At 37.1% G+C, this 24967-nt stretch overlaps 1 protein-coding gene across 1 annotated transcript in view; it reads left to right on the plus strand.

Moving 5' to 3' along the window:
- Nucleotides 1-24967, plus strand: part of DENND1B (DENN domain containing 1B) — a 146068-nt gene that overhangs the window by 52532 nt on the left and 68569 nt on the right. Inside the window, exons 5-10 of the mRNA XM_041420702.1 lie at nt 11-60; nt 7484-7603; nt 16647-16716; nt 17721-17801; nt 20383-20442; nt 22224-22277. Coding sequence (XP_041276636.1) covers nt 11-60; nt 7484-7603; nt 16647-16716; nt 17721-17801; nt 20383-20442; nt 22224-22277 — 435 coding nt within the window. The remainder of the gene's footprint in view (nt 1-10; nt 61-7483; nt 7604-16646; nt 16717-17720; nt 17802-20382; nt 20443-22223; nt 22278-24967) is intronic.

Consider the following 24967-nt stretch of genomic DNA (forward strand, 5'->3'; position numbering starts at 1 on the left):
GTATTTTCAGGAAGTGCTGAACAGCGTTCCAAAGTTCTGCTTTCCTTTTGACGTTGAAAGGTATGTGCTACAGTTATCGTTTATTTAAAAATCTTTCATAGAAAATTATTTTTAGCATAATTGCAAGCAAGGATTTAAAGAAAAGGCAAATGTAATGTATTCCCTAAGCTTGCACCTGCAGATGAGAAAACGTACCCTTTGTTCAAGTAAGTATGAAGTCACTAGTAGGAAACTGTCACAGCAAAATGTAATCCTTACAGAATTTTAGAATATCTCTGTCCAGGTAGAGCTACATTCCAGCTCCCTGTTTGGTACATTGTAATTGTGAGCACCATCTGTGTTAGTATAAGGATATAACACAGTTTTCTTTAAGCAGCTTCATTAAAAATGTTACGGTGCACCAGGATATAAAAACTCACTGAGCAGTACAGAAAATGTGTTGTTTGAGTTCAAAGAAATTAAGACTTTAATTACATGGAAGTAGCTGAATATGCAATTGATTTTTCTTAGAGAAGAATCCAGACCATTATTTATAATTAATTAGTCCATACCTTTCTGGTATCAGTTGTAGTCTGGTTTTCATATAATGCTGCCAGTCATTTAAATTGTTCATATAAAATTTTTTTATTAATGAAAATATTTATTTGGTCTTGTCAAAATGATTAATAGTAATTTACTTAATAGATTAAACTCACTTGGTTTGGAAAACCCATATTGTCCGAATTGGCAGAGATTGAATTAAAAGCTTGATTTGCATAGTTAATGAAAGATACACCCAGGTAACGTACAGGCTGAGCCAATTTCAGAACAACATGAACATTGGTTGTAGATGGTGTGTTGGAGATGAGAAGCATCTATCAGATGCAAAAAGCAGCTGTCAGCAGAGAAAAGCTGTTGTGTGGAGAGAGGAAAGAAAAGTGTCCTTCAGCAAAACACACTGGAAAAATAAAGATTTGTGTTTAGAAACACAACTTCCCTGAAGTAAACTGGGCTTATTTAGTCTTTTATAGCTGAATTTAATTAAGTTGTTTGGGTTTTGAACTGGTTAAGCTCACTGTCCTTTAAGCTGTTTTAATGACTTAAGTAATATGGTTGTCAGTGGTTGGCTTTAAAGCGCTAAAGTCTTTAATGTACTTAAGATTTATGTACAGAATTCTGTTTAAAATTGGTAATGAATATGAATAATGGAAATAAAATTTGAGGATAACAGAAAAAGGTGAGGTTCTGTTGCTGCCATCCAGTGGCAAGAAGATAATCAGTGGCAGTGAGTAATTATTTTCAAATAAGTTGTCTTACTGTAACTATTTCTCTTGAACCATTCAGAAGGCACTTAGCTGCTTGTATGAAGAGAATGAACTTAATAAACTGTGGGAATACTTGAATTTCTAGCATAGCTAAGTATGTATTTTAGCTGATGATCTGTAAAAAACAAAGAAAAAGGGGACAAAAAAGAAAGTGAAAGGAAGTTTGTTTGTTTGTTAACACCCCCTGTGCCCTCTCCCCAGAGAGGCTTTTTGATTGTTGGCTTCATGCTTGACTGTAAAGCAGTGTTCTCAAGAGTGCAAAATTTTTACAAATTTCATAAAACTTCTCAGTTGGCCAGGAGTGGAGGCCCTGGAAGCTGGGTGGAATGGGGCTGCTCAGCCTGGCCTGCAGCCTGCTCAGGCAGTGCCCTGGTGTCCTTGGAACGGGCGCCGCACTCGCAGCTGCCTGCGGAGCTGGAGTTCCGAGGGATTTCAGGGAGAACCAAAGGCAGCGTGGGATCATGGGAGTGTGACAGCATGGATGAGGAGGGGCAGATCTGTTGTGGAGCAAAGGACAGATATGCTGGAAGCTCATTCAGGAGAGTGGGGACTGTCACTGGCGAGTTGTTTGTGTGAACAACTTACTGGCTGCATGATGTGTTTGTCATTTTCTACTCAGCTCAAGTGTTTTCTCTGGTGTAGACACACCTTACCTATTGTTTTAAACATAACCAGTTGTCTTCTGCTTTCTCAGTTTAATAATTTTTATTTTGACATTTGGAGTGATAAAGAAAAGGATTGAGAATAACACTGCTGAAGTTCCTTTTTATAGGGCTTTTTTCCACTGGAGATTTAAGATGTTACAATCATTTTAGTGTTTGTCTAGCCATATATGTGCTTTCCCTTGTCTGAGGAATATAGGTATGTATGATAGATGGTACACCTAATACTCCCAAGTATTTTACAGGTATTTTCAATGAAAATTTCTGTACAGAAAAATCTGAAGTGAAATAGAAAATACCTATTTCGTTCATTGAACGTACTGTACTTCAGAAAGCACAGCTTCTTAACCTGTAATATATGTATATTTATATACATATATGTAGTATATGCATATTTATGTATATAAAATACTGCAAGCATTGTCTGAGCCTATTAAGAACTAGAAATTACTAGTGCAAAAGTAGTAATTTCCACTGATTCTGATCCTTAAAAGATACCAAGATACTTAAAACAAGAAATGTGACTGTTCTATAGATTGCTTCTAAATTTCTTCTACACAGCAGAGTTACAGATAATGGAGTGTTAATTCTGTTATCTAGCTAAGTAAAACAAAATAAAGTAGGAAATCTATATTCTTTAAATTATGGAGAAAGGAAAGTTAAAGCACGGTTAAAGCACCAGTAATAAGATCACTGTTACCTGTTTTCTTTCAAGTCACCAATATTAATTACTTAAGGAATTGAAAAAGGAAAGAAATAAGATCATCTACTGGATTTTCTTTTATCCACTATCCTGCAATGATCATAGAGATCCAGATTTAATCTCACTGTTTGATGATGCTTGCATCATCTCACCGGCATACTTTATGCAGATGTTATAAATAACTGTACACTACTCACACTAATTGTCAAAAGTACATACTGTGAATGGTAATTAAAAATCTAGAGGAAACTCCCATTAAATTGAAACTGAAAGTCAAGCCAAAAGAGGCACAATGGTGTAAAAAAATTCTTTGACCATGACTTAAACTTTGAGTTTTATATATATTTTTTTATTGAAAACAAACACATAATTTGGTTACTTCTAGTTATGGCTTACATTTTATTTTAAAGGGATTAAGAAGTTAATTATGTCATAGAAGTTCTTGAGCATTTGCTCCAAGTACTTATGTCTCTTATTGTGAATAAATTATTTTCTGTTTAATAATGGCACAAATGTATAATATTCTAACAGTTTGCATGTATGCATTTACAAAGAAAGACCCTTTTCTTAGGTACTCAGTTTTTTTCTTTTTGTATGGTCTAGGAGGATTTAACATTTGAGGACAGAGATTTTAATTTCCTTTCAATGTTTGCTGAAGTAATATTAATGCTTCAGACAAAAGCATTTTGTTCTCTCTTGTTGCTTGAATCCTCTGTGCAAATCCTGCATGGCTTGCATCACTTTCCTTTCTCCAGCAGTCTTTTGTACTTTCCCTCTCAACCCAGAGCTCAGGTGTAACTTTGCAGAGTCCATACCCAGTCTCCACATCCATCAGTTATGTAGCTGGATGACGACTAGTGAGGGTGCAACTTCTCTTGTTCCTTTTGGAGCCATCTCAGCTTCAGTCTGAAGTTGTGCTACGTCACTGCTTGACCCCTCATTTTCATCTGTGCTTTGAGCCTCTGCCATTTCTCTCCACCATAAGTATTTCCCTTGCTCCTTTCATTCCTCAGTCTTTCCCCTTTCAGGATGCATTTCTTCTGCTGAATGTGAAACACACAAGCCTCTTTTAGATACTCTTTTGGGAACTGCCTGTAGGATCAGCATGGAGACAGTGATGTGTACCACATTAATTTCCCCATGGTGCTCACCCAGTCACTGGGAAGTGTTGGATTTTGGAGGATAATCAATGGTGTTGCTGCTGTAGGGGATTTCTCCTTAGCAGCAGAATGTCACTTGAGTATGGGAGTTACCGTGCAGGTTATTCAACTCATAACGTTTTAGGCTGAGTGAGTAATGATAGTAGGAATGACGTCACTGTCACACTCCTGTTCATGGCTGATGCTGTTTCTGTTGATATTTGTGGTAGAAGTCTGTGCAGAAACACAGCTATGATCAATCGAAGTGCAAAACAATGCCTTGAAATAATTTGATTTGCAGATCTGTGAAAGGCAGTTATACCTTACACAAAAATTTTGCCTTCAGAGTAAATAGTTGAGAATGAAAAGTAAATAATCAAGAAAGTATTTCAAGCTGTATGGGTGAAGATAAATAAACTGTAGCCTTTCCTGTACCCTTCAGGCCCCGCAGTCAGTTTGCAAGGGGGGTTGCAAACTCACAAATGCAGCAGAAGTTACACACAACTGAGTTCTTTTCATCTTGTGTCTCACTGTGTTATGACACATGTTTGTGTAGTAGCGAATGTGTGTGTGAGAGACAAGTGTAAGGACAGGCTACAGAGTGTACTGTCAGTGTAACTATTGATTTCACTCAGGGGTTGGTTGGTTTCTGTGTGTGTGCAGAAATGCACCTGTCTGATAGGAAACCTGGAATGCTGAGGGAGCCACCGTGTGCTCCCATAGACCCTCGACCAGGTGTGATGGTCAGGGCCCTGAGACAGAGCTTCCAGACACGCTTCTGTTGCAACTGAAATACTCCCAGTGAGACTCTTTACTCACTAGTTGTGGTTTCTTTTAATGTTTCTGTTGTTATGAAAACATAACCCCATTAATAAGCTAACTGTGCTTTTTATTTGTGGGAATTTTCTTACTTGGTGGTGGTATTGTCCATTTTCATATCTTCTGCAGTTTTTCTCCTGTTCCTTTTTTTTAAGGAGGCAGAGCTCAAATCAGATAGCTTGGTTGGAACAGAGCGGGTCTCCACACAGGGAACCTGAGCTGTGGACTAGTGGATCCTGGAATGGGCATGGAAGTGAAGAAAATAGTCCCTGAAGCTTAGATTAGGGGATAGCAATTAGCTGAAGGAGGATTCCCAACCTAGTGTTACTGTCTCCCCAGTCTCTCCATCAGCTTGTACCACCACCTTAACATCTGGTTTTCAAATTCCTGCTTGAAGTGGTTTCTGTTCTGTTCTTTGATCTGGGAAATTAGGGTGACTGACTGGTGACTGAGGGGTTTGGTTTTCCCAATCAGTTTGGCAGTTGTAATACACGTGAAACTTTCACGTTTAAGTAGCAGCCATGAAAGCTTCAGTCAGAAGTGTGTGTATTAGTTGCATTGATCAAGGACATGTACATGATATAAGTAACAATAACATTAAGACTTATTTTTAAAAGAAAACAGAAAGCTCTATTCCCATGTATAAGGCCCTAAATTTTTTGAAACTCTTCAAAATTTCTGAAAGTTGAAGAAAAAATTAAATTAAAACATCTTCTCTATCCTAAACAAAATCATTTGGAAGAAGAGCAGTTTTTGTGGAGAGCAAAGGATAAATTTAGTGATTAGATATGCTGTTTTTTGTTTGAAGGAGAGATTCAGTTCCTGCCTTAATCAACTCTCTCAAGGCTTTCTTAAAATGAGGCCTAAGCAATTGCTGTAGTGTAAACAAAAATCTTTAAAATGACTCTTTACCTACTCCATGGGTACTAAAGATCCTTTTCTGCATTGTGTATGTACACAGAAAATTTTAAAACCTATTTTTATTTCTATAGTGAACTGTAATAACCTTGAAAGAGCCCATTGTAGTCTGCAGGGTTAATAAGTATTTACACGCATTCTTCATTATTAGTGATTTATTATTATTGAACTAACATTAAAAGTAAGCATACAGGGCAAGAGTTGAAAGCAAGTCAAACGCAAGGCAGAGGAATGAGTGAGGAGAATGTCAGCACTGGTTGAGAACGATTTGTGCCTGCTCTCCCTTTGCAAGTGAGCAGATCGTGCTCCCTTCAAACAGCTGGCTAAACCAGCATTCTGCAGAAAGGTTTTGCAGCTGGGATACTTTATCTTGTGCTCCAATAAAAAGTCTGGATAACATTTTGTTGAGGGAATTCTGGTATATGATAATTTCCTTTTATCTGTGCTGGTTTTCATGCTAAGAAAACTTGAGGCATCAATGCTGTGGTCCAGGTCACAGGGCCAGGAGCTGCTGCCTGTTTCTGGAGGGGAGATTTGATTTCTGAACAACCTGAATGTGCTGCAGTGAAACAGAGAGGCACAAACCCCAAGTCACTTGGCCAGTGTTTGTCTGCATGATGGAACATGCTATGTATGTGTTAAAACTGTAGTGCTAGCACTTGTGGAATGTTTTATGTGTCTGGTTTATACATTGTGGTCATCTATCGATTGAAATCCCCAATCATCATTCGTTTTTCATGGTAAGGCTTGCATAGAGTCAGTTTTAATTCTGCTGAAGAGGAGTAGAAAAACAGGCATCCTTGCTGCCCCCACATCTTAAGTAGAGCTCTCAAATTAGAAACCCAGAATTAATTCAGTATTTTAAACTGAACAGAAAATGTGGTCCAGATGGATGGTCGGTCACTGTTAGCTGTTCTTTTGAAGCAAATGGGACCAAATGCAAACTTCTGGGTTCTTGTGGAAATTCAGTTTTAGCCTTGGAGTGTTTCTCATATTAAAAATCTGGGACTTGCTGCTCACATCTCTTTCTAAACTGTGTGGGAAGCAATTTTCAAGCCGGGCCACTTTTTCACTGGCTGTCAAAACATGGAGTTGCCTCTCTTAGAGAAGGAAAGGGAAGACTGTGATTTGGAGATGGTGAGATGCCATCAGAAATGCTTCCCACTGAACTCATAACTTGGCTGTGCTATTTTTAATAGAAAAGATCAGAATTTATATCTCATTTTCAAAGTGGCTCTGTGTACAGACATTTTGCCTGACATAGGTGTACACAGCACATTAAAACAAATTTGGGTTAATATGGTTATGCATAGAGCCTCCAGCCTAACCCTGCCAGGTGTTTCATGGTGTGAGGAAGAAGCCAGGCCGGGCTGCTGGAAGTTCCAAGGCTCGGAGTGGGACATGGCCGAGCAGAGAGGGTGGGAGCAGAGGCAGCCAAGGTCACTGCTTGGAGCAGCTGCTGCTGGGTTTCTGTGGGAGACCCAGGGTGCACAGGTCAACTGCTACATTTTTTTTTTCCCCTAGGGGGTAGATTTTCTGTGTTTTATTTTGCTGGAGATGAAAAAAAATCCCCAAACCAACCAGCAAAACCTCAAAAACTCCCCCTGCCTCATATTGCAAGGGATAAATTAAAAAAAAATAAATTGTGCTCTCTGGCTGGTAGACAGGGGTCTGTGAGGATTTTTAGCTCCTCTGGAAATTAATTTGCAGTGTGGTCATCTAAGATTGAACCAGAAATGGCAGGTTTTAATCATTACTAGCAGGTTCTTAGGTATTCTGCTGTACAACATTGTGTAAGAACTGGAAAAGAACAGCAGACAATAGAATTGTATTGAGAATTACAGTGAGGATTGAGCATGAAAATACCTGAGACCAATGACTTAAATGCTCATGTTTTATGTGATTTAATGGTTTTGTGCTCTGTATCTGGTTTTTCAGGGTGTCCCAAAACCAAGTAGGACAGCATTTCACCTTTGTGCTCACTGACATTGAAAGTAAGCAAAGGTTTGGATTCTGCCGTTTGACGTCAGGAGGCAAGGTCTGCCTCTGTATTCTAAGGTAAGGTGGTGCAATAAACATTGAGTCAATGAGTGAATATGGAAAATACAAGAAAAAATTATTTTTTTACAAATCCTCTGGTAATGTGTTTAACTTTGCTATCAGGGTATTGCTTTTCTATGCTTTTTTCATTGCTTTCACATAAAAAGTGTCCCCAAGTCCCATATGATGGTATTCTTCTGTGAAGCTAGATAATTTTATTTAAATAACATGAAATCTCTGCTTAAACACAGAGAACAATACATTGCAGCTTTAGAGTCTTGGACTGTTATGTGGATATTTTTACTTTCTAATCAGATCTTTGACAAGCACCCTGTCAATTCAACAATAAAGTGCATTATTCTGTATTCCTGTCCTTGGAAAACAGATTTTTGGGTGTTTCTTCCAAGTTTTTTGCCCAGACTATATCTAGTAGAAAAATCAGAGAGTTCACGAGGTTCACGAGAGCATGCTGTTTTGTTGCAGAGGAGATACTGATGTTGGGGAGACTGACCCCAAAGAAATACTTTGTTTCTCCCTCTGCTTTTCTTTCATCTTTCTTAAGATAATTGTTTTTGTAACAAAACCCCCCCAATATAGCTGTCCTAAAATCATTTTAATTAAATTAAAGGCAAAGTGATCTCATTAAAAGACAAATTTGCAACTTCTATTAAGGACCTAGCAGCCTGCAAGCCTAATAGAGGAAATGGGAATATCCAGTTCAGCAGCAAATAGGAAGAACAAAATTGAATTTAAATTGCTTTTCAAGTGAGAATATGGACAAACACAAGAGAGCAGGAGCCAAATGCATTGGCAGCAAAGGGGAAAGAGAATTTTGGAGAGTAGCTAGGAAGAATATGGATAAAAACAGGTTCTCAGGTTTTAGGGCAACATGGAAATCAGGTAGTTTTGGAGGGTGTCATAAGGCCATATGAGTTAGGGAGAAAAACCCAACATCAGCTTGTAAAAGGATTATCAGTAAATGAACACTGAGGGGAAAAAAAGACCAGCCAATATAGAGACTTACAGAGTAGTGCTTAAAATTATTGGAAAGAGCACATCAAGATTTTAATGAACTTTTAAATATATGCCAAATGCTGGATGGTTTTTGGCAAGTAATTTAAAAAGAAATGTTTGCTCTAAATATTGAAAAAAAATCATATAATGAAAGTAACAAAAGGGAAATATTTTATTCTGGAAATTAATTTACTTTCTGGGATCTTTAAAATATGTCTTTAGTAATACTTCAGAAGGATTTAAATCTTAGGCTTTTGGAATGTGAAGATTTAACCATTTTCTCTGTGGCACCTTGTTTTATATAACTTATTAAAGCCCAGAGTAAAAATCTATGTGTATGCTTTTAGCTCTTTTCTCTGAGTTAATCTTTTCTTCCCTCATCAAGCTAGAAACAAAATTTTATGCATTGTTGGTGTGGCTGTAACAACATTTAATCAGTTATGCACACTCAAGTGCATTTAAGTACTGTATGGAGTGCTGCAAAGCAAAGGATGTAAATTCTCAGCTGGTGTAAACTGGGTATTTCTTTTAACATTCCCCCATGGACGTGCATCAGCTGAAGATTAGTCAGTGGTCTGTTCTTTGGTAGAAATAAGTAGGAAAATGAAAAGTGGCAAGCTATAATTTTTCAGTGAACCATATCCAAAGCATTGCCTTTATTGCTTTTATTGTGACAATTTCAAATTTACAATGCACAGCTGAATGCATAACAGCACTAGCTTCATAGCACTGCACTCGTGGCTGGGTACTCTGCTTATCTCCAGAATATATGTGTGTGTTGTGTTGTGTTTAGCTCAGATGGAAGGAATGCTTCACTATTTCCATCTGATGTGTTCTAGTAGACAGTCTGGTTTTCACTCTGAATCCCAAGATTCATTAGAAGTGACCAAGTGAAAGAAGACTAAGCAGACTTCTTTGGGCATTTTATCTGTCTCTCCTTTGCATGTGGTTATTGTTCTTGAATTAACCAAAATAATTAAAAAATAAAATGCTGTCTTTATATATAGAATGTGTGTTTATGTTCTACCTTGCTTTTGTCCATATATCAAAACCACGTAAAATGATATTTGCTATGTGTATACACATGATGGCTGATGTATGGGCAATTCAGACTACTTGTTCATCACAGGTGTGTGCACTACAGCCACGGACTTTACATCTGCACCTGTGTGTTTATATAATGGGTGCCATGTCAAACTGCCTTCTCCTGTGCACATGGATGTATCCCCTGGGACAAGAGGACTTAATAAACTGAGGCATCATTGACAAAGACAATTAGAGATAGTTAAATACAGAAAACTTAGTTGAATTGTCGTAAATAACTGAAATGTAGCTATAAATCTGTAAAGACAAGCAGGAACAAGCCAGTCAAAGTGATTGGAAGGAAATACCGTAGAAATTTGAGTAAGCTGATGAGTGGGCAACAGGACACAGCTTTTCCCTTGTACATGTCTTTTGTGGATAGTACCAAGCCATGTGTTAACCTATGCCAGGGCTTCTAAAGAGATAGAATTTCAGCTTCTGAATGGGATTCTTAACTGAAAGCTGAAGTAAGGATTGCTTGTCCTCAGGTTTTACAGCAGCAACTCAGAGTTGCATGTAAGATTAAAGTCTGGTCGTTTATGGGACTTTGGTCTATAATTAATTCTCCATCTGAAGCACTAATTAAAGGAAATTATCTCTGAATTTGCAGCCACATGGTTCTGCTTTAAACAGGATAGTTTGAAACAGAAAATATACTTGTACATACAAAATTCCTCTATAAGTTTTAAGGAGTTTTTTTGCGTTTCATATACACACGTATATGAATTGTGTAAATAGTATTTTCTTCCAAATCTGAATGTATTGTTCAAATACTCTCTATGTTTATAAAGTGAATTAAAATTTTCCCAAGGTAGCTTTCTCAGGCATTTTTGTTTGAAGAACTTAATTGTGATATTGTATTGTCTAGAATGAATGAGCAGAGCTTGACTGCAGTTGCCAAATTCAAAGTGCTAAAGCATAGTAAGATGAGAAACTAACTCTTGAATTATTCTCCAGAAATGCTGTGTGATTCCTTTGCAGGTTTTATTTAATTTAGTGCTTTTCATTAAGCTGCATGGCTGCTTAGTGAAGCTCTCGGTGTGAATCCTGCTGTGTCACCTCCTCCCTCTCCACAAAGTGTTGAGCTAATGCGGCCCTGTAAGACAAGGGATACACAATAGGCATATTGTAAAATACCTTGTTGAGCTCATATCCTATACTGGATCTTTTCTCCTAGTTTTACTTTTCCTATTTTTGGTTAATGGTTTTGCTAGTTGAGGTTTGAAGCGGTGCAGTAGAAACTTGAATGTCTGCTTTTGAATAACAGTAGACTTAATTCTTTTGGGTTTTGTTTCTAATATCACTGCTGCTTGCAGGGGAAATAATACTTTCTGGGTTTACATGAAAATGATTTTGAATTACCTGAATGGTTTTAGTACAAAGTACATATAATTTGAAACTCTTGATGGACACTGAGGCCGACCTTAGGTATGCAGAGGAACACAAAATGCATCATTAAAATGCTCAGTCTTAGATTTCATTAATTTTATGATTGTAAAATTGTCACCTACGTTTCCAAATGAAATGCTCTAATAAGGAAGACAGGTTTATGTGGTAAGGCTTTGTAGTTCTTCAGTTCAGACCACGCTTAAACTTTTTCACTCTTCCTTTAGGCAAATCCCTTAGAAGCAGAATGTTTCAATTTCACACATTTTGTGTCAATTTTCCAGACAGAAAAGTAGCCCCTAGACATTAGGCATTTAGCTACGGAAAGGCAGTTTCCTTAGTTTTATTTGATTGCTAGAAGTTAGATTCCTGCTGATAGTTGAGGACTGTTAGTGGTTACCTGACTATTTGACAGAAAACATTTCCTCTCCTTTGTTTAACCTTTGACTCATGAATGTAAAAGTTTTATCAGAGCTGTAGTAGAAGCACTGGTGAGGTGGAAGTCTACTTACGGCAACAAGGGTTGTGCATGACTTTGAATAAAAGTCTGAGCTCCTGCCTTGTGGCTCATTTGGATTAAGAGAAAATGCTAAGTATGTTTTTAATTAAGCATGAAGGATCTTGGTCTCTTGCTTTTTTGACAGTCAGGGGCTGTACTTTTAAATAAAGATCCCTGTATTCTCCATCACAGCATATATATCTATTCATATTGTCTATGTTTTTATGTTTCTCCTGATTATGGAAGAAACACTTAGAGAAATTGTTGTATGGTTTTGGATGTTGTCCTGTGTTTCTCTTACATGTTTGTTTTTCAAGCAGTTATTGATTGTAACTTGAGGAATGCAAGGGCAATGGCTACAATTAAAGAAAAATAAATAAGGAACCAGTAGCAGTTTTGTAGTTTAAATTAATTTAGATTTCCAAATACATTAAAATTGAATATTAAAGCCCTGACTTTACTTTCTGTACTGTGAAGGGGCTTCATTGATAACCTTTAGACGTTTTCATAAGACAGCTAATTAATTATGAAATGTACTGACTGCTCATAAATAATTTTATGAATACAGGTATGGTGGTGAGGTTTTTCTGGTAATGGACTTTAATTTTGATTTTATCTGTTGTTAAGGTACATATTAGTGTGTACCTTAACACATTAAGGTACACCTTAGAGTGTAAGGTACATATTAGTGTACATATTAGTGTGCCAGTTCTGAATTAGGAGGAGTAATATATTACAGGTCTCATCTGTCAAACTCAGCCACTTAAAAACTACGTGTTTGAGACAAGGCATTTCTGTACAGTATTGAAAAAAATAGTTACCCAGCTAATAGATGTTGATGGACATTTGAGAGCTGTATGAATTTTCTGTACATAGACTAGTTCTACTGTGCTAGCAAAGATTAAATAATTTTGCAAGATTTGTTAACAGGACAAAGTAAGGAGATCCTTTGACCTGAAATGCTTCTGGATTTTAGCTGTCATACAAACAAATGCCAAACAAACCAACAAGTCCAAGTGCTGTGTACTGTGCATACATCACAACAGCCCCATGCAGCATTCCAGGGTGGGGCACAGTGGCTGGGAAGCTGCCTGGTAGAAGAGGGCTTGGGAGCAGCTGAACAAGAGCCAGCTGTGCACAGGTGGCCAAGAAGGCCAAGGGCATCCTGGCCTGGATCAGGAGTAGTGTGGCCAGCAGCACCAGGGAAGGGATTGTCCCCCTGTACTTGGCACTGGTGAGGCAGCACCTTGAACTCTGTTTGGTTTGGGCCACTCACTTGAGGAAGGGCATTGAGATGCTGGAGAAGGTCCAGAGAAGGGTAACAGAGCTGGTGAAGGCTCTGGAGCACAGGCCTGATCAGGAGCAGCTGGGAGAGCTGGGGGTGTTTTTCCTGGAGAAAAGGAGGCTCAGGGCTGCCCTTACAGCTCTTTACAACCACCTGAAGAGAGGAGGTCGCAAGTGGGTGTGGGCTCTCTCCTGGGTAATAAGTCACGGGACAAGAGGAAACAGCCTCAAGTTGCACCACTGGAGGTTTAGATTGGATATTAGGAGAAGTTTCTTCATGGGAAGGATTGTTGAGCACTGGAAGCGGCTTCCCAGGGAGGTGGTGCATTCACCATCCTGGAGGGATTCAAAAGACAGGTAGATGTGGTGGTTGGGACACAGTTTGGTGGTAGATTTGGCAATGTTGAGTTGATGGTGGGACTCAATGGTCTTACAGGTGTTTTCCAACCGATAGGATTCTATGATTCCATATACAGTTGTTTGTCCAATATGTTATATTGGATAAAGATGTAAAGCCTATAGTATCCAGTGTTTATCTACAAATAAATCTGTTTCCTAGAGCAGACCAAGTCAATTAATAGGATTATTTACAAACGTGCTTCCAAAATTAGCCTCTGATGGAAGAGGCCAGGAGTGTTGCTTGACAGCCTTGAGGATTTAACAAATTGCAAAGAGCTTGGACTTGGTCTTTGAGTTGAGAATCCATAAAACCACCTGTTGGTGTCTTTATCATGAACAAAGACGCCTGTGTTTACTTCGAATGCAGAGATGCATTGTATATGCACACATGCATATGCACTCTTTACTGTTTATGAAAAAAACAGGTATAACAATTCTTTGTTATGCTGAATGAATTACAATTAGCAAATATATAAAAGAACAATATAAAGAGAACTTTGCTTTCCAGTACATCTTTGTAATATTTTGTTGAAGCACATTATAATTAGAAATATTGACAAAAGCTTTTGCAATTAGGCCGTGCTATTGAAGAACTGAAGATTATGTAGAAAAGAAGCAGAGGGCAGGTTCTGGCAGATTCTTTGGTTTCATGCCATAAATGTAATGGAGTAATTGTTTTAATTTCCTTAATATTTCAGATCTAAGAGGCACATTGAAATGATATTAACCTTGTGTCTGTGGTTATAAGGCTTAAAGCAGTACTTTCATATTCTTTCAGCTCGTAAAGGAAACTGACTTTCATAAACAATGGTCAAGTAGGTTGTTTTCCTTAGTGGTTCATTTGCACAAAGACGTGGAAGGGTATCATCGTCCTGGTGTTGCTAAGAGAAGAAATTTCTATGCAAGCACTCTGGTCAGCATGCCTTGCTGTATGAAATAAAAATCTCCCTTGGTTTTCTGTTAGGGTTCATTAATTTCAAATAATTAATTTGACCTTTTTAAATGCTTAAAAATTGCATTTAGTTTTTCTTTTCTCAGGAATAGGGTAGCTGAGATCATGCGTATAGAAAAGAAGTATGGTTAATATTTTATTGCAATACAATTTTTTAATAGAATGCTGTTCATACATGTTCATTATCAAAACTAGATTATCAGATGAGATTTCAGAGTATTCTACAGCAAAATGTGCTGGGGTCATATATACTGTTAACACAGAGGTAATAGCAAGAAACTGGAAAGCCTTTAGGTAGTCTTACCCATTTGTGTGTGCAGTGTTATAAAAATACTTTGAGATTTATACCCACCTTGTACCTTGACTTTGACAAAATGCTAGGACAGTGTCCTAGTCCCTGCTGTAATTCTGGGTTGTGAAGCTGTTTCACAGCTCTGACATTTGCAGAAACTCTGAGCACTGCAGAGAACAATTAATTCTTTTCGCCTCTCTGTGCTGTGTTTCAGTGGTGTGTAAAACCAGGTTAGCATTATTTGGGAAGATAATAGAACAGGCGTCCTAGGTGAAAGAATGCTCAAAGACCCAATGTTTTAGGTGCTGATATGGTGGGTGTTTTATGAAGGCATGGAATGTTCACACCTGTAAGCAGTGAGTGACCTTACAAAGGTGCACTAAAGTAAATTTTATTATGATGTTAAGAAAATATTTAAAAACAAATGTAATAATGTCACACCTTAACCACTGTCAGCAATACCAAGCATTAAAAACGTCTGTGAGCATTAAGAGGTTCATTTTGTTTCGATTAATAGCTAGCACAATGTATGGTAAAGTGTGATAAAGGCATTAATATGGTGGAGTTAAAGGAAATCATTAAATCATTGCCTCTGTCTCTTTGGCTTGGCAAGAACAAATTCTTGATGGATTTTTGTTTTTTTTTTTTTTTTTTTTTTTGGTTTTTTTTTTTTGGGGGGGGTGGGTTTGTTTAGTTTTGTTTTTTAGGAGCCAGTAGTTAAAGCATTTATAAAGACAGCAAAATTCCTAGAAAATGCATTAACTATAACTGTGTTTGGATTTCTGCTGTGCTTTTTCTTTTTCTGAAGAATCAGGATCTGTTTCTAAAGCCTTGCCAGCTGCATACTGAGAACAGAGGTGTTACAAAGAAAACATAACCCTTCACTGGACTCACTGCACAAAGCAGTACTTGGCTTCTCTACCAGCCAGGGTTTCCCCTGACAGCTTTCCTTCTCCTATCAGGGAAAACATTTTGGGTCTGCATACTGGGTTTTTGCAGTTGCAGTTAGCATATTTCCTGGAATATATACATTTGAAATGTAAGGTCTGTCTTCAGCATGAACTAAAGCTTTTAAGAAATGAATGTCTGTGGATTTACACTGTATTGAAGAATGGAGTCTGTAGTACTGTTATATGGGTATGAAATGTTCTGAAAACCTTTCAGGCACTATTTCCTTTACAGCTCCCCCTTCTAATATCTAACAATTACTATTAACTATAACATTACCTATTCAGTAATGTTTGTGATAAAATTCTAACAGACATGAGAAGGTGTGTAACTTGTAAACAAGGCATAATTTATATTGTTATTATTTAGTTTATCCAACTTAATGGCTTAAATAGTGATGGTGGAAAGTTCTTTAGCATGTACAGAACTTTCTGATAATATCACTCTTAAAGAGAACTTCTGTAAACAGAAAGCAAATTGGAACTGATACCACTGTGTTTGAGATTCTTTTCTTGTACTCTTCAGTTATGTCTCATTTGTCTTGAATTCTGTTTAACTCAGTGAGAGTATTGTGCTCACGGGCTTCAGACTTATGTTAAAAGTCTCTTAAGTATAGCTGTATTAATGTGTTTGTGTTTGCAGTGGTTTTATTTTGGAAGTTAATTTTATGTGTAGAAATGACTTTATGGGGAGACCAATATTCTTACATATAATGTGACATCTCTACTATTGCACAGCATTGCACCACTTGTCAAATAGGGGGTACCTGGTCTGCCCAAACAAAGTTGTTTTTCATTCTGCAGGGAAGCAGCAGGTCTGTCAGCCCACTGGCTATAGGAAGATGTGGAGTTTCAAAACTGCAAATAACTACTGAAATCTGTAACAATTAGTGATAGTGGGCATGAGATTAGAAAATGTTTCAAATGTTTTTTTGGTGCCTTGAAAACGCTAAGAAATCTAAGTATTATGAGTTAGTCTGCACTTAATGGAACTTCATGCAAGTATCCAGCATAAAGAAACCATATATCTGTACTGTCTATCAGTGATGTGCCATTGAATTTTTGGGGAAAATTTTGATATGCTTTTTATTTGTATGTAGAGATGTTATAAAAATGTGCAAGTCAGATCAATCATCGCAGTATTTAATAAGCACTGGAAAAATACATTGATATTTTACTAAAACACTTTTTTTCTCCTGTTTTAGTTACTTACCATGGTTTGAGGTATACTACAAGCTCCTAAATACCCTGGCAGATTATTTGGCTAAAGAACAGGTAATTTTACATATTCTAGTTCTTTGTGTAAAATATTTTCCTTGAAATATTAGGCACCATTTCAAATACTGTAAAGGGATTCTGTACGGCTTAAAAGTTTCAGGTTTTAGTAGGATTTAGAAGCAAGTTTTATTCCTATTATTGAAATTCAAATAATTTGAACATACAGCTTCCACAGTCACTTGAATCCCACGTCATTCTAAAAAAGCTGCTGAAAACATACCTTTAAAACTTGTCAGTCTCAGCATAAAGAGGTCCTCTGTGAAGTGTGAGCAGTGTCACATCACTGGAGAGCTGCATGACGTATTGATTGTAAACTGTAGCTCTCTGGAACTATCTGATTATCAGCTGCAGACACTTTTGTTCAGAACTGTATAAAATACGATGTACTGTTTCACCCTTCAGATTAACTAAAAACTACCTCTTGTAATTCTGACATCTCAAGTAGCAAGACAAAATTACTTGCAACATTTGGTGAAGAATCATGATAGTTTAGTTGGCATATTCATGAGCAATTAGATGTATTCCAAGATTACACACCAAAGGACCCACTGGCATCTGTCTTTACTGACAACATTAAAGATATACCTTTCTGCTTTATATTATTATTATAGTGTATTAGATTTCAATTTTTAAAAAAGCATCAATATTTAGCCATATGCTGTAGACTGGAAAAGCCGACACATCAAAAATATATGAAGTATAAAATAAGAAATAATTATGTATTACAGTAAATGGACTCTAGAGAATGATGATATTGTATGTTAAAAGATAAATAGGAAAATTTGGTATTATCTGTGTGATTCAATGAAGTGGAATATATACAAGTCTTACAAATGCTGTAATTAGACCTTGGTTTTGGTCTCTGTTTCACTGTAGTAGAATTACAATTGTTTTGGTTATTAAATACTTATATTTCTTTGTCAATATGTAGTTTGATGTGTAGTAAATAGTAATTAGTTTTTATATGATAATTCATTAACTTTAAAATGCTTTCCCCATAGGAAAATGACTCAAATGATTTGTTGAAATCATTGTATAACCATCCTGTGCCAAAGGCGAATGCTTTTGTCAGTTTAAGTGTGGTAAGTATTTTTTCTGTTTTATTCCTACTGACTATGAAATAGTAGGTAAAGTTGAAAGAGAAAGAAACCTCAACTCTTTGAAAGAGTAAATTTGTGTTGCTTCCCATCATTAACTGGCTTGGGCAACCTCTTTTTTTCCTTCTGTGCAGGGTAGAGACAGTCTCTGTCTCATGTTGTTTCCTGAAAGTCATAGTCATAAAGAAGAAGAAATTTGAATTTTGCTCTATGGATGTGAAAGTAAACTGCAGTGGGATCTGACAGTGCTAGAACTACTTTTTTGTGTTTCCAGCTGTTTCATGTAGACAATTTTGGTTTCTCCTGCTGTGCATCAGGAGACACTAACTCAGTTTTATTGCCTCTCATGTCTGAGTAGGTACAGTTTCAGGATTGGTCAAAAGTCTGTGAAAGCTGGCTGCTTTCCCATCTTTCTTCCCCTTTTTCCTAGTTTTGCTTAATCATACAAAAATGCTGTAGGAAGAGCAGTAGAAGTACACTCTGTTATGTGGAACTTTGAGCACATCTCAGTGAAATGTGTCCAGCTTTCCTTTGCTTTTGTGCTTGAACTGTTTTTGATGTGAGATGGGATGGTAATAGTGGGTCAAGATGGTGTTGCTGCAGAAACATCAGAAAGTGGATATGTCATTGTTATGGTTCCTGACGTTTTAACCAGAATTAGCTTGTGAGTGCATGTTTAAACGCTTCTGTAGAGGTTGTTTGAAATATAAAGGCAGCACAGAACCTCTGTTGTCTCTGAGCCGTTTGCATGTTCAGAGCATCTGTACAGCTACTGCACTTGCCACAGCATGCAAACAGCTGGCTCTTGGTTGAACCATCACGCATTGCAGGACATGGGAAATAGAGATTTTGTAAAGGCTTCACTTCCACACACACTGCAGTATTGTTAGATTATTTATCTTGACCTTATTTGTGTGGTTTCTTGTGACTTTTAATGTATCTTAGAAATAAGCCCTGTATATCAATTGAAGTAAGCAGAGATTCTAGAAAAGCATCTGGCCCTGTTATTAAGGCAGGAAAAATGGGGTCTACCACTTCTGTTCCAGCAGTTACTGATCCTTGCTGCTTAACATAATGCTACCTTTATTTTATTTTAATTTTTCATATTTCAGATTGTGTTTTCACTAGGCTATAGAGATCTAGTATTTTCCCACCATGTATAGTGGCAATTGACTGTGTTTGGAAGTCCTTTCAGTCTTGTGTGTTGTTTTTTACCAAAACAATGAACTGGATTTGAGGCTGCAGTTAGAATTGTTTCTGTTGATATGGTTTTTCTTTCTGTTGTCAGTGTAGCGTTTCAGTTCCTGGCGCCTTTGCCAAAAATACTTCTGTATCTCAAATACTATTTTGCTATCATTAAATGTAGTATTACAACCAATTATCATTTGACAACTCTAAAAAGCTTTATAAAATGTCTTTCAAAACTCCTGTGGTTCAGAGGGACATAAAGAAGTTTCAAATATATTTTCCCTTGTATTTCTCAGAAAGTTCATCTTGTCCATAACTTGCTCACCTCAAAATGAATGTTGTGGGGAATGTGGACATGGCTGTCTTGGTGAATACAGCTGGCTACACTGAAATGACAGATTGCTTGCTATAAAGTCGATACTTCTTGGTTTTATTTCAATGTTGTCTGACTTTGGAATTGTTTTTCCTCAATTATGCCTTGTTCCCAGTTATATCAAAGAGTTTTGTAATCTTACTTGCTGAACAATGGCTACTGAAATGCAAACCTCTTGCCAAATGCTTGGCTGCAGGGACAGTAGAGCAAATATTGTGGGTTCAGATAGGGCAGAGCAGGGAGGCATGGGTCAGCTGGAATCCCAATGCTTGTTGGATCTAAAGATGTCTCTATTTTTGTAATGCTGCAGGGAGCAGGGAAATATTTATTGCCACTTGCAGTTCTAGTCTTTTGTATTGATGTTTCATTTTTGGTCCTCAGATATGGTAAAAGAAGCTAGACTGGAACCATCAGTAGTCATAGACTTAAAAAGAAATTACAGTCTAAAAATAATTGTAGAAATGATACCCTGAGATGGCTTTTCCTTGTGCCAGGATCAGTCTGGTTCAGATCTCATTCACTCAAAAATGTGCTGCAAAGTCTCATGGATACTGCAGCAGAGTTTGGGTGGCAGACCACAGTGGTCCTTAGGATTGTGTGTGCATAACTGTGCATAAATTACATCCAATATTGGGATATGTGGTGTTTCCCAGCAATCTTTGGTGAAAATGCCTTTGTCCAGTTAGGGACCAAGTTGTACTCTCTGTTGGTCCCAGTAACAAATACTCTGCAGATGAAATATATGAGGTGGTCATTTGTTTTATGAAACCTGAGCTTAAAAATAATTTAGGTCACTTTTTTTGTTTGTTTTAATTTTTTAAAAATATTGTCGTTATTGGGAACTAGCTTAGTCTGAATTCGAAAGGGGGAGGAATAAAAGGAATAAAACTTACTTTCAGCCAATATTTTAAACATGGAATATTACAAGCAGTAGAGCCAGCTTTGGCCTTTTTTGTTGGAAAACTCAAAAGTCAACTGTTCAATCTTTCTCTCATCTTGCATAAGAACCAAGAGATGATTTTTGCAAGTGAGCAAGTTTTGAAAAAACAGCCTTGTCTTGTATCGGTGAGTTTAAAAGGCACTGACTATCTAAAAGCTATAATAATTAAATAAATAATCACTTGCTATAGGACATCTCTGTTGATTTGAGGCTTATTTACACCTGTTCTTTGGGGAATTCTGCTGCTGTCTTTGGCCTAAATGACCCATCTAATATTAATGTACCTTTTCTGTTTCAATCCAGCTTCAGAGCTATGTGTGTGTGTATCATAATCCTTTGGTAAAAACTGCTACAAAAATCAAACCCTTGAGCTGATGAGCAAAACTTGCATTTTCCAGTGTCCTTTTTGGAGAAAACTTTGTACAGGACAACAGCTATTAATTTAGTATCTCTTCCAAGGTCACTCATCTTCTTAAGGGAGTTCACAAAGATGTGCAAGGACTCCATACCACAGTATTTTTGCTGCTTTATGACTCTTAATGACTGCAGTAATAGCTTTTGCTTCTCATAGATCTGGCTTCCTTTTCTGTTTAATGAGTGAAATATTATTACTTTGTTAATTAGAAGTAATTACTTCTCTAAGTTAATAACTTCATTACTGAGAAATCTTTTGATAAATATTCTGTGACCTTATTACATATAGGGAATAATTTTCTGTTCCCAATGTACTTCTGAAGAACTCAGGCATTCTGAATTTAATCGGAATATTTTCTTCTTCTTGAGCAGAGGAAAAAATATTTTCTTTTCCTGTGTTGATGGGAAACAATACCTGTGATATTTATTGTGCAAGTGGTATGATGTTTATGGGATGCCTTTTTTAAGCCAGTTTTTTCTTAAATTTTAACTATTGCCAAATGACCTAATTTGTGGGGAGAACTTTCTATTAAATGTATCAAGCTGGTTTAATAAGTCTCCTACACAGAGTTAATAGTATTATTTTTTTTTTCTTGAATGCAAGACACATTTAAGTCTTATAGTCTTAGTTTTGGTATATCTTTTTCAAGTTTGACTTGAGAACTATAAAGCTATGTCTTTGTGTTGCTAATTACAATTGTAAAAATATACTGTAGAAACAACAAAATTCTGTAAAAAAACCACCAAAAGCTAAAAATCAATAATTATTTATTTAACATGCAGTCATTTTTTTTCTCTTTCAAAATTTAGGCTAACATGCAAAAATGCCTTAAAATTACTGAGCTAAATCCATGTCTGATAACTAATAGGAGCATTGGATTAATGAGACTTAATTTACATTACATCTGGTTTTAGTTTAACCCATTTTATATTTACATCCTAGAAGGCCTCAAACTAAGATGCATAAAATTGTTAATGTATTTCATAAATGATTGCAGGATCTCAGGCTTCAGATCTTGCATTTCTGTTACCACATTTTTTGGTTCAAAGATGTTTGGAAAGAGAATTTATATCGAGTAATAATATTTCTATTTGAAATATTTTTCTCATGTGAGTGGTTTTTCTTTTCCATTCTAAATTTACATTTTGTCCTTTAGCATTTTTTTTGTTGCAATTTTTAATTCAATGCTTAATTTAATCAATGCTACTCTCAGGCTCATGACAACATTTAAAGCTGGCTTAATTTCAGTGTTATTTCAAAACTGCAGCACAGCATTTTGTTCCCCTGGTTTTGTGCTGTGCAGAACCAGAGCTTGTCATTTCATGTCGTGATCTGCTTAATTCTTTGTCTAGCAGCAGTAAGAATGTTATTAGAAAAATGGCTATTTGCTTAAACACAGATGGGGTTGGAAATCTTAAATGCTGGGTTCTTATGAAAAGAATTTTTTCTCCTGTGTGCATAAATTATCAATTATTTTTTCCCATCAATTAGCACTCGTATTTCATTACTCCTGATATAACTGGATTGCCAACTATCCCTGAAAGTGTAAGTATTCCATTTCATATTTAACCTCATTTTGGGCTAGGCTGAACTTTTGCTTTTATCGAGAGTTTTTTTTTTTTTTTTTTCCTAAGACTGATTTAGAAATGATTGATGTCTGTTATTGCAACCTTTAGTTGGTAGTTACTGTTGCATTCATTAACCCATTTTAAAGCATTAACAGGGCATTTCTGACCACTTCTATATCTACTCTTTGCTCATAGTTGACTTCTTTGCATTTACTATGATTACTTATATAAAATATATTCTACTTCTGCACCTTGTGTTTTGTTTGCATGTTTGCCCTTTAAACACTGCATTGCTCAGCTGCAAATTCACCCATCAATATATGCAGTCATTTTTTGTGCAAGAAGGCATTGTTTCAGGCTTTTTGAAAACATGCTGTACCTGCCTACACTTGAATGCTAACCAAGCACCAGGAACAGGGGGTCTGGGGCTTTTTTTCTTTTGTAGTTTTTTTTTTAAATTTTCTTTATGAAGACTTGCATTCTGTAGATGCTAAATATCCTGTATGATGCTGTGGGTAAATTGCAAATGTGAAATCTCAGCTCAATTTCTCTGTGATGTGTTTAGCTAGATAGCATCTCATAAAAGAGCTTTGAAAGGTTTCTTCCCCCCCTCCAGCCTCTAAATCTGGAATTGTGCATGGCTGTATCGGTGTGTTTTTACACATTCAAACAGTGCCTTCCTTCTGGAAGTTAAGCTGTGGGGGCTCCCAAAATCTTGTAGTGCCCCAGAGCTGGTTCCTGCTGGATAATGGTGTTGGGGCAGCAGGGAGCTGCTGCCGGCTCCCCTCGGCATCGCGGAATGCAGGGTGGGATGTGCCAGGGAAGGACCCAGAGCTGGGAAACACCAGGGGAGAGGAGCAGGAGGCTGCTGGTAGCAGAGAGGAGGCATGAGGGCACATCTGTGCTGGTGGAAAACACACGGAGGAGGTGGCATGGACCATGTTGCAGCTCCAGAAACCAGGGGAAGTTGCTGGATGGAGGGATAAAGGAGAGGACACATGTTGCTAGGGCTCATTGGGCAGGACAGGGCTTAGTTTTTAAATGTATATTTTCATCTGTTTCACCTTATGTTTTGAATGCCTCACTTTTTAAGGAATCTCATTACTTGGTGCTCTAATAAAATAGACTTTTGGAGGCTAGAAGGTGTGTTATGAGCTTTAATTGAAGAAAATATGGGAAAGCATCTAGCTGGGCATGTGGCAGATCAAGGATCTTGCAATTATGCCAATGTAGATTTATTTTTCTGGTTCGAGAAAGGTGAAGTAATTTTAAGGTGCCTTTTGATAATTATTTTTTACTCCACTAATAAAAGTTTCATCCCTTCAGTAAGAATCAAAATAGTAAGGTACTAATGGGGAGTTAGAACATTCAAGGAGTGAAGAAATGAGGTAATTACAGGAAATAAGCAATAAAATGAATTTTTTGCCTTTTGTTGTAAGGTTCATGTATTTCAGGGACACTAACTTTTCAGCTATAACAAAGAAATAACTGTGACTGTCTCCCAAAGATAAATTGGTCTGAAAAAGATTTTGAACTGTTTTTTAACACAGCTTTTTGAACACAGAATCAGCACACCATTATCAACTGTAGTGTTAGAGGGTGTCCAAGGTAAATTGGGCTGAGATTCTCATGATGCATTAGCCTCTGCCAACCCCTTAAAAGTAACATTTGAACAGCGTTTTTTTCCCTAAAACTGAGTGTTTGTAGGCCTAAATCTCTTGTTTTTATCTCTTCCAAAATTCTATGCAGTGTGGACCAAGAATAACAGTAGTACTCCATGTCTTGAAATTAATAGTGGATTTACAAATTTGAATGAAACTGAATTGACCACTGGATCTTTGTTTGGCTTTTCAGTTTTATTTTTCTTTAATGTTGCAATATATACAAAAAGGAAGTCACCCCACTCTGAAGCTTTTACTACTTGCCCTGGCTGTTTTTGCAGGGCTGGGTGACCTTGCTGCTGTGTCTTGGCCACATCCAGAATAGAATGTTAGTGTACAATTCCACTGTTGATGTCTGTCCTTCTGCTGGGGCCTATCCTTGGTAGACTTCCTACATGAACATTCAGTAACAGTGTTGTCCCTGACAAGAGATGAATAGCAGTTCTGGTTGCAGATATGATAATGAATATGTGAAATGAAATATTTTGCATATTGAGGACTGTATTAGTATATTTTCATACATGTTCTCCAGTGTTTACAGAAATTTGCTCTTTTCCCAGGCAATTTTGCTAGTAGCTATTTTAGTTTATTCAGCACTTGTGTGTCTCTGGTGCTGTGCCGTGCAGAAATAATTGTTACATTCAACTGAAATACAGAGATTCCCCCCACCCTTTTTGTCTTTTCCCCCCACTTTTCTGATGTCTGAACTCTGAATGGAATGTGCTGGTGATTTTGCCTCTGATTAAGCCCCACAGTGGGATTCTTACCAAGGGTGAAAAGGGTGGCTGCAGGAAGACCCCTGCAGTACCTTCCTGCAGTTCTGTGGGATGTTTGATGTCCTGGCACACACAGCTCAAGCAAAAGCTTGGTATTGTTCAACAAGCTGTTTTGCTGTACTTGAAATGGAATGAAATATGTTGACTTTGGGAGACCCTGGCAAAGCAGCAGTTTTATTACTGTAGCTGTGACAGAGCAGGTATCACCGTGGTGGAAGATCTGTTCCTGG

This window comes from Onychostruthus taczanowskii, unplaced genomic scaffold (genome assembly GCF_017590055.1).
Source record: "Onychostruthus taczanowskii isolate IOZ18803 unplaced genomic scaffold, ASM1759005v1 scaffold65, whole genome shotgun sequence".
Lineage (NCBI taxonomy): Eukaryota > Metazoa > Chordata > Aves > Passeriformes > Passeridae > Onychostruthus > Onychostruthus taczanowskii.